We start from the raw sequence: 9,907 nt of genomic DNA on the forward strand, positions 1-9,907 counted from the left end.
TGGTTTTAACTAACATGCTTTAATGTAATATCAAATACTACCTTCTATTTGTACATAAACCACTACTGGAACAAATACATGTCATCTCTTTTAATATCCGTCCTTCTGATTAAAAACACAGACCATTATGATGAATAGAACAGACATATTTCTCTACCTCTGATTATTTAAGTCATATAACTTTAAACAACTTAAGATATAGGTAGAACACCAGACAACTCAAATCAATAGTGATCGTCAAATTTCACCTAAGCAGAAAAGAAAGAATCAACATATCATCTATTCCGGAGAGAAAACTTTGCCTTTACTTAAGGGGGGATGAAGGGGAGGAGAGTAAACATACATTAATTGTGGCAATATCCAGAACTTCAAACAATCATAGCAGAGTAAGTTTATCCTAAGTCTTTTGGATCTTTTCTGTCCTAACAGATTTTCAGTTGGTTTTTCTATCACAGTTTCTTTATTTCACTATTATATTTTAAGTCTTTACAAATAAAAAAATAAGTGACTTCAAATTTGTTTTTAAATAACCTTTTCCCTACTTTCTGGTATGGCTCATATATTGCTTCCCAATTAGAACACTTCATCACTCTATTTGCTTAAACAGTAAACTTTAAAAGGCGAGAGATGTTTTTTCTGTTCACCCCAGTGAATACAAGGGCCAACAATGAATCACCAGCGTGTAAAGTTCACGTTGTTTAATGAACATTAACTCTAGGGACTCTTCAGAACAAATCAGTTAGGTGAATGGATTTGTAAACAATAGTCACAAAAGTAAGGATATTCCCTTTCTTTCCATTTAACCTTCCTTGCATCCGTCATATTTAAGAGAGTTAGAATGTTTCTCTTTAAACAAGAAGTATCTCTATGTGATGTTGGAGGACACACGTGGGAGATGGAAATCTATTCTTAGACTTGTTACAACTTTTCCAGTAATTAGGAAGCTATATGTCCCTGACAGAATGATGCTAACAAGCTCCTGCAGTTTCTACTCCAGCAAGAAATCACAGAGACCCAAAGCAGACAACTCACTTCAGCAAAAGGATTATGCTGGTTGGTTATTAAAGCAGGAAGCTCTTCTACAGTTTTATATCTGAAGAGACTTTCTGAAAGAGTTAGATTCTATAGCCAAGATTACATACTAAAGAAAATTTAAAGAATGGCCATGGAATAAATTTAGGAAGACATATACACAGGTTATTGGAAGAGGCCCGTTTCAAGTAACTTGGGTGTTCCAAAACTTTCCCACAGAAAGATGGGCAGACGTCATTATAGCAAATACCTAAATGGAAAAGGTTTGGGGAGGGAGGCTTGGTTCAACTGACAAGATTGACGTTCACGTACCTTAAGGACTTCCATCGGCACCTGGGTAGCAGAGGGAAGGGTGCTAGGCACACTGACGTTTATGGCTGGTGTCTGACTCACGGGCACTCTCTGTTGCATGAACTGGGCCGCCTGCAGCTTCTGCTGCTGCTCCCTGCGCTCCTGCTCCTGCATCTGCTCACGCATGAGTTGCTGGCGTAGCAAGATGCGTGATGTCATGCTGGAGGAGCTTATTGGAGGCTTGGAGGCCCCAGGATGCTCCGCAGAACTGCTGTGGGAAAACCAAAAGACACACAACGTTTAGTTTCCTACCGAGACATTTCGTTTGCATCTTGGGTATCTTGTTGTTGATATTGTTATTGTCAGGTTCTGTTGAGTCCGTTCCAACTCATAGCAACCCTATATACAACAGAACTAAACACTGTCCGGTCCTGCCCATCCTCATAATTCTTGCTATGTTTGAGCCCATTGTTGCAGTCACTGTGTCAATCCATCTCGTTGAGGGTCTTCCTCTCTTTCACTGACCCTCTACTTTATCATGCACAATGTCCTTCTTCAGACACTGGTCCCTCCTGATAATATGTCCAAATTACATGAGACGAAGTCTCACCATCCTCGCTTCTAAGGAGCATTCTGGCTGTACTTCTTTCAAGACAGATTTATCCTAAATTGCACCAAACTATGAAATGAGGCTGTGCAAATATAATTAAGTTGCAGAACGGTACTCCACATAATTGAAAATCAAGAGGTTGACAGGATTTAAGTCATTAGTAGTTGAATTAAAATAAGTCAGCTTGATTACATTTAGGCATTTTTATCATGCGCTTTTTTCTTTTTCCTTTTACACTGCACTCCTCATCACCACCAAATATAGCGCCACCATATGTACTGCCGAAAAGCAATGCATCTTAGAGGCACCCAAATTTCCACATTTAAAAATAAACTGTTTGACGTTAATGGTGATGAAATGATTTGGAAAAGGATACCGAGAATGGTTATGAAGAATGTGACCAATGTCACTGAATTGTACGTGTAGAAACGGTTGAGATGGCATATGTTTTGTTATGTATATTTTCACCACAATAAAAATTTTCTTGAATTAACTGCTAGATTTGTTTTTTTAATAACTGAATCTGACCAAATAACTACTTCTACAAGTTACCTAAATTTCTTGAAAATGTCTAAGATATTTAGTAATAAGGACAAGTTTAAAGAAAAGGTGAACTTGGTCATGGAGAAAACTGTCTAAGACATGGGAAGTAAAACTGTTAATGAAAGAAGCATTTAGACCAGAATGTTAACACTGAACTCAATCTCAGTCTTTGGGAAAAGGGGTAGAAGGTTAAGTCTGTCCGACAACTCAATTCTCCTGTGCCTGGTTTTCTTTGTACCACCTTTTCTTCTGATTGATTTGGCAAGCCTTCCAATATATATGCTCAGCAAGTTCCTTAAGAGCCCTACTCCTAATGGCCTTCTGGATACTTATTCTACCCCAAAATTATTTAAAATACTTACACTGTTGTTAGATGCCATCGAGTCAGCTGCGACTCATGGCAACCCCATGTGTGCAGAGTATAACCGCTCCATAGGGTTTTCAAGGCGGTGGCCTTTCAGAAGCAGATCACCAGGCCTGTCTTCTGAGGCACCTCTGGGTGGGTTCAAATCGCCAACCCTTCAGCTAGTAGTCGATCCGTTAACCATTTATTCCACTCAGGCACTCCTACTCAAACACCAGTCATGAGTTAAGAAGAAAAGATATCCTAATATTCCTAAATATGGGTTTTGATGGCTTATTGCCTCCTCTATGACATCAACAAGTTATTAAACCCTCAGTGGGAGGTATGGTGGCACAGTGGTTAAGAGTTTGGCTGCTAACCAAAAGGTGGGCAGTTTGAATCCATCAGCTGCTCCTTGGAAACCCTGTGGGGTAGTTCTACTCTGTGCTATAGGGTGGCTATGAGTCAGAATCGATTTGACAGCAACGGGTTTTCTGCCTCAGTTACCGTATCCAGAAGAGAGGGATAACAATAGCTTTTTTTTTTTCTTAAACTTTTTATTTGGATTCACATGCAGTTATAAGAAATAACATGCAGTTATTTGCAGATTCACATGGAGTTACAAGAAATAACACAGAAAGATCCCATGTACCCTTTACTCAATTTCCCCCAAGAGGAATAACAATGTTGTTGGTTTTTTTCTTAAACTGTTTATTTTGATAAATTGTAGATTCACATACAGTTTTAGGAAATAACACACAGAGACCCCATGTCCCCTTTAACCAGCTTCCACCAATAGTAACATCCTGCAGAACTAAACTGCTCTATCTGCTCTATCTCGACCAGAACGTTGATGTTGATACAGTCAATATACAGAATCGTGAACAACAGTTTTCTACCCGCTTACTCATTCATAAAGTGAAACATGTTTTAAAATTTTTATTGCATCATTTATATTTTAAAGCTCTACCTCTTAGGAATTTTGTGAGGATTAAATAAAACAGACCACATATTAATGCTAACACAATGAGTATTCTGCAGCACTGCCTCAATAAATGTCTGCTGTTGCTACTATTATTATCTGGAAAACACCAATGTTTATTTATTTCCAGCAATATATTTTTTAAATAAAAACATCCCTTTTTAGGGACTACAGTATAAAACCTTAACACCTGGAAACAGGAGAAAAAAAAAAAAACAGAATCTGAGGGAATATTTACTCCTGGGTGAGTCGCACTGGAAGGAAAGAATCTGTACCCCTAACGCCCTTCCGTGGGTATAAATCCCCAGGTGTTGTCTTTACCGTCTACCAACAGGCAAAATAAAGCCTTTAAATCATCTGACCATCTCATCTTAAAGACAGGAACCTTCAAACTCAGCGGGTAACAAAACATGCTAATGGATGCAGAAATGTTGTGCTTTATCCCACAAAGATTGTTTCAGAAAGACTACATGATAAAAATTATACTAGCAGTTTACTTATTTTCACCATAGGAAACTGGTTTAGTAAATGTGACAAGTTCTTACTTATAATACCATGTAGCCATTAAAAATACTGTAGAACTATATTTACTGACATGGATTAAAAAAACTACAGAATATAATAAAGTTAGAAAAGTCAGGTGCAAAATAGTATTCAAGGTATAATCTCATTTTTAAAAGTGTCCACTACAATGAAAAATACAATGATAATGTTTCTGAGTCATTGCTGGTGTATATTCTTGCAATCCTTTCAGAAAAAAGCTTAGCAATATTATCAAACAGCTATAAAATTACACAATTTGATTCAGAAATTCTATTAATGAACAATTTTACTAAAAAATAATTCAAAGTGTGGAAAAATTGACATTACAGAGCTATTTACAAATTGCAAAATATTCTGAATAACTTAAATTTGCTCTATCATGTAAGAATGATTAAGTAAATTATGATACATGAATCTGACAAAATACTACTTTTTTTTTTAAGTTGTACAATTACAGGGCAAAATGAGAAATGCATGTAATAAGAGTAAATTAAAAAGTGGGATCCAAAAGTGTATTTCTACACTGATTAAAGTAAGTTGTGTATATGTACACACACACACACACACACACAACTAGTAGAGTATGTATAAAGACGGTCGTAATGGTAGGAGTGGGAGTAGAATTACAGGTTAATTTCTTTTTGTTTAGTTTCTTTTTTTTTAAATAAAACTAGTTTTATTTCTCAAACCTATTTAATAAATAAAGCCATCATATTTTTGTCCAGTGGCAGAATATACGCCACCAGAAACCAACTTAAGAACATGAGGAAATGAGTTGAGTGATGAAAAGTCACCATTTGGCTGCAAGAAAGAAGACTGGATCCATCACACACAGTACGCTGACGGAGGAAGGGAAAGCAGTGACTGCATCCAGCACCCTGATTCTCTTGGAAGTCTTCTGCATCCCAGAAAACTTAAATCTTTTTCCTTTACAGTTTCCTACACTTATAGTAGAACACACAAACACACAAACTGAACAACGTTAATACTCTGTTTAATACTCTAATATCATATACTCATCTGCATGATCAGAATCCTCAGCCATTATTCAAAACAATCTATTCACTTGGTGAGTTCACTTGATACTACTAAAAGAGCATCAGAAGAAAACACATTTTCCCACTTTTGATTATGTTGGCAAAGCTCAAACACACTTTCTTAAGCCAAGAAAGGGGTGGGGGGGGACTATTGAGAAATAAATAAATAAATAAGCTGTCTTACTATTCAAAGCCTGTCAGGTTAAAACATTCCCAGAGAGCCTGATCCTTTTGATAAAAACAGGAGCAAAGCTTTGTGCTGCAGCAAAGGCAGCTGTGGAATAATCGCACTAATTAGCTGCTCCAGACAAGTAATCGGCTGTGATACTAGGGGAAAAGTCCTTTCAATTAACAGTAAAGCATTCTTGAGACATCTTAAATTAAAATTACTAGTTATCAACCACACTGGGGCTTCAGACTTCAGTCAACAACAATACCACTTTAAGCATTTTCTGAAATATCCATCAGAAAATAAAAGTTAAAAAAAAAAAAAGCATACATACTTACACAGCACCAGTATAAATAAATTGAAATCCCACTACAGAAAACCTAGCAGAGCTCTGCTAACTGACATTATTTTAATAAATCTTTTTTTTAAAAATGTGCAAAGGAAGCGTTTTAATCATTTCATTGCACACACTCCCTGCGGGACATTTCCACATTGTTAAAAGATGACTCCCAGATTCTCAGCTTTGCCCTCAATCTTTTAAACATCCTTTTCTCTTAGAAATAATTGAATCTGCAATTATCACCTAATAGCTATCTAAGGATGAAGATATCTACACTTCCCAATGTTAACAGGACAAATCAGCATAATGTTTTAAACTCAAAATCGAGATTCATGTGAGAATATTACAGGTGGCTACAATGCATATTTTCTTAAAAATGAGGACTAGATGCTCAGGCCACTAATGATACGCAAGGAGAGTTTGCCCAAATTTATTTAATTCTAAAAGCTAAATGAACTCATCCAGGGCCCTTGAAGCCCAATCTTCTCCAGATAATCCTAATTCCATGAGTCTGATTCCTTTTAATCAGATTATTTAAAGGTCATTTATTCAACAAACAGTTGTTGAGTGTTTCCTCTGTGCCAGGTGCTGGGAATACCTGGTTTCTAATCTCAAGGAGCTTAAAGCCCTGGTCACATAATTTTTCTGAAATGCCTTAAAATTAAGTCAATTATCTAGATTATCTGACTTTATCTAGTTCCACGTGGTAAGGTGTACATCTGGCCATAAGAACTCACCCTTTGAAAGCCAACAGAAGAAGCAAATGCCTTACTGGAACTTACTGGCATCGTGACACACAACTTCTTTGAGAACCAGGATCATTCAATGGTGACTCAAGGAGGACGCCATCAACTGGACCCAATGTCCAGCTCAGGCACGGCTGAGCAGCATGAGCTTTACCAAGCCACTTAACTTCTCTGAGCCTCTGCAAACCCACGTCTTGAGTGTAGTGCAGCGATTGAATGAGCTACCGTTAACCAAGTTAAAGTGCTTAGCACAGTGGCTGGAACACAGTGTCTGAACAACAGGTAGCCCCTAAATGTAAACTGAATTCCTACCTCTATGGCTGATTTTACAGTTTTTCCCGTTAATATTCAAAGTCTTCCCCTTTCTCTGTGACAGCACAGATATGTGAACATGTGCTCTGAATTATCAGGCATATTCCTAAATTCAACTATTTTATTCCACTGCCTGCATCCCACTAAAATACGGTAAAACCTGAGAAAGCCAAACCTGTGTAAGGCGGAAACCTGTCAGAGAAGGAAACCAGAAATATTTTCCACTAAACAGAGAAAGTGGTGACTGCATCCTGTTAAAGGCAGAAAACTTGCGAGACCCAGAAAAACAAGGCAAGTCCCATTGATTCTGGCTCTCACAAGTTTCACTGTTACCAGAAACTGTATTAACTCTAATACACTGGCATCCAAGGGCCATCTGCCTGATCTCTTCTCATCTTTGAAGGTGATACCAACACCCCTTTACCAGATGATGTGGATCAGTCGTTGGTCTCAACATCACAGTCAGACAAGACAGAACTGTGGTCATCAGTCTAAGTTAAACCAAAAAAACCAAACCTGTTGCCATGGAGTTGATTGCAGCTCATAATAGCGACCCTAAGCTAAAGGAGCTGTTAAACTTTTCCTTGTGTTTCCTTTTGTCAACTCCTCGGAGTCCAGTTCTACCACCTACTAACCTGTGACCGGGGCCAAGTTACTCAATCTTTTCAAGCTCTGATTTTCCCTATTTATTTAAAAAACAAACAAACAAAAAAAAAAAAACAGTTGCTGTCGAGTCGATTTTGATTCCTGGCAACCCATATGCATCAGAGTAGAACTGTGCTCCAGAGGGTTTTCAATGGCTGATTTTTCCAAAGTAGACTGACTGCCAGGCCTTTCTTTCAAAGTCCCCTGGGTGAACTCGAATATCCAATCTTTAGGTAGCAGCTGAGCATGTTAACTGCTTGTATCACATAGGGACTCCTTATTTGTAAAGAGTATCTGGTATCATCTACCTCTCAGTTTTGTGGTGAGAATTAAAATTTGCAAAAGATGTAAATACCTCAGCACAATGACTAGAACATAGTCCAATAAACTAAAACATAGTTCAAAAAACAGTGCTAAAAATAATACTAAACCATGAGCAGGCCACGTCTTTTTTCGTATGAGGAAATAATTTTTGTATAAGCCTACACGCAAGTTTGGACCATAGCAGATCTGTCTAACAAGGTTCAGGCAATTTCTATTTAATCCCGAGAATCTGACAAAGTTTAACAGAAACAGAGAGAGAATATAATTTATCCTGCAATTCTCTCATGAGCCAGAAAGTAAGAACACTAATATTTTCTCCAATAAGAAATAATCTTCATTGTAGTCACTCTGTTGATGGTGCTCAAAGCCTTGCATTTGCGTGCACTGGGGTACAACGTGATTTATCAGAGAAGCACAAGGCCTCATGTTCACATACATAGAGTAGACAACCTAGGGTGGTACAAGAGTATTAACCTCATGGACAGGTGAGAAAGCTATGTTGTGGTATGGTTCAGCTACAGGGGTTTCTAAATGCAAAAGGCCTAGGCTTGATGCAACAGAGTCAGCTAAGGACTTTGTCTAAAATAAAAATACTCTCTCCATAACGAGAAATTCTGATTTCCATCTAGGTAAGGCCCAGGAAAGGAGCCCCGCTGGCGCAGTGGTTAAAGCGCTTGGCTGCTAACTGAAAGATTGGTGGTTTGAACCCACCAGCTGCTCTGCAGGAGAAAGGTGTGGCAGCACACTTTTGCAAAGATTACAGCCTTGGAAAATCTGTGGGGCAATTCTACTCTGTCCTATAGGGTTGCTATGAGTCAGAATAACTCGACAGCATCAGGTTTGGGGTTCTTTTGTTGGTTTGTTTTTTAAAGCCCAGGAATCAATGTGCCTACAAAAACTATGTAGCTAATTTTGATGCCTTGCAGGTATTGGAAACTAAGCACCCAAGATCACTAAACCAATAAACTAAAACATAGTTAAAAAAATAGTACTAAAAATAATACTAAACCATGAGCATGCCACATCTTTTTTCATACGAGGAAATAATTTTTGTATAAGCCTATAAGCAAGTTTGGACCCTAGCAGATCTGTCTAACAAGGTTCAGGCAATTCCTATTTAATCCTGAGAACCTGACAAAGTTAAACAGAAACAGAGAAAGAATATAATTTATCTTGCAATTCTCTCATGAGCCATTTAGTAGGGCATGAGGACTGATCAGATTTTAACTTACACACAATCGTATGGAGCTTCTTTAGAGCTGGGGCATGAACTCGCATCTCTGATTCCTAGACCAAAACACTCTCCTCCATGTCTGAGGAAATTCACATGCCCTTCTCACCTCCAGTGAGTGAAGAGTCCTTCCCAGACTGAATTCAACATGTTAGATGGAAGGAAGTGGGAAGGACTACCCACCCCTGCCAAATGGGCTACAAAACTAAAGAAACAAATAAATAAACAAAAAAAAAAACAAAAAAAAATCTGTCCACACACCACCAATGGATATTTATGGTTACAGCACAAATATTTTACAATAATGAAAAGGAACCTATGGGCTGAATCTATAGAAATTGCACCCACCCAGTTTGTTCTGTTAGCAAAGAAGATATTCTTAAGAGTCTATGAAAGTGCACAAATCACTGAAGTAAGAGTTGGTAAATATGTGTGTGTGTGTGTGTGCATGTGTATACATATATATATACATACATGTGCACACACACATATATATAGCGATGACTGGAAGAGATCCATACTTGTGCCTATTCCAAAGGTGATCCAACAGAATGTGGAAATTATCGAACAGTATCATTAATATCACACGCAAGTACAATTTTGCACAGGTGCAGCAGCTCCATAGACACATCCAAACTCCCTGAGGGACTGAATTTCTGGGTGCAGGGCTGCTGGGACCATGGTCTTGGGGAACATCTAGCTCAATTGGCATCACACAGTTTATAAAGACAATGTTCTACATTCTACCTTGGTGAGTAG

General features: G+C 38.0%; 1 protein-coding gene across 3 annotated transcripts in view; it reads right to left on the bottom strand.

Moving 5' to 3' along the window:
• The window catches only part of MITF (melanocyte inducing transcription factor), a 311,890-nt gene that overhangs the window by 119,969 nt on the left and 182,014 nt on the right, over positions 1–9,907 (bottom strand). For all 3 annotated transcript variants that reach the window (XM_004372711.2, XM_012554486.2, XM_023727924.1), the window contains exon 2: positions 1,345–1,594. In XM_004372711.2, coding sequence (XP_004372768.1) covers positions 1,345–1,594 — 250 coding nt within the window. The remainder of the gene's footprint in view (positions 1–1,344; positions 1,595–9,907) is intronic.

This window comes from Trichechus manatus, unplaced genomic scaffold, assembly GCF_000243295.1.
Source record: "Trichechus manatus latirostris isolate Lorelei unplaced genomic scaffold, TriManLat1.0 scaffold00020, whole genome shotgun sequence".
Classification (NCBI taxonomy): domain Eukaryota; kingdom Metazoa; phylum Chordata; class Mammalia; order Sirenia; family Trichechidae; genus Trichechus; species Trichechus manatus.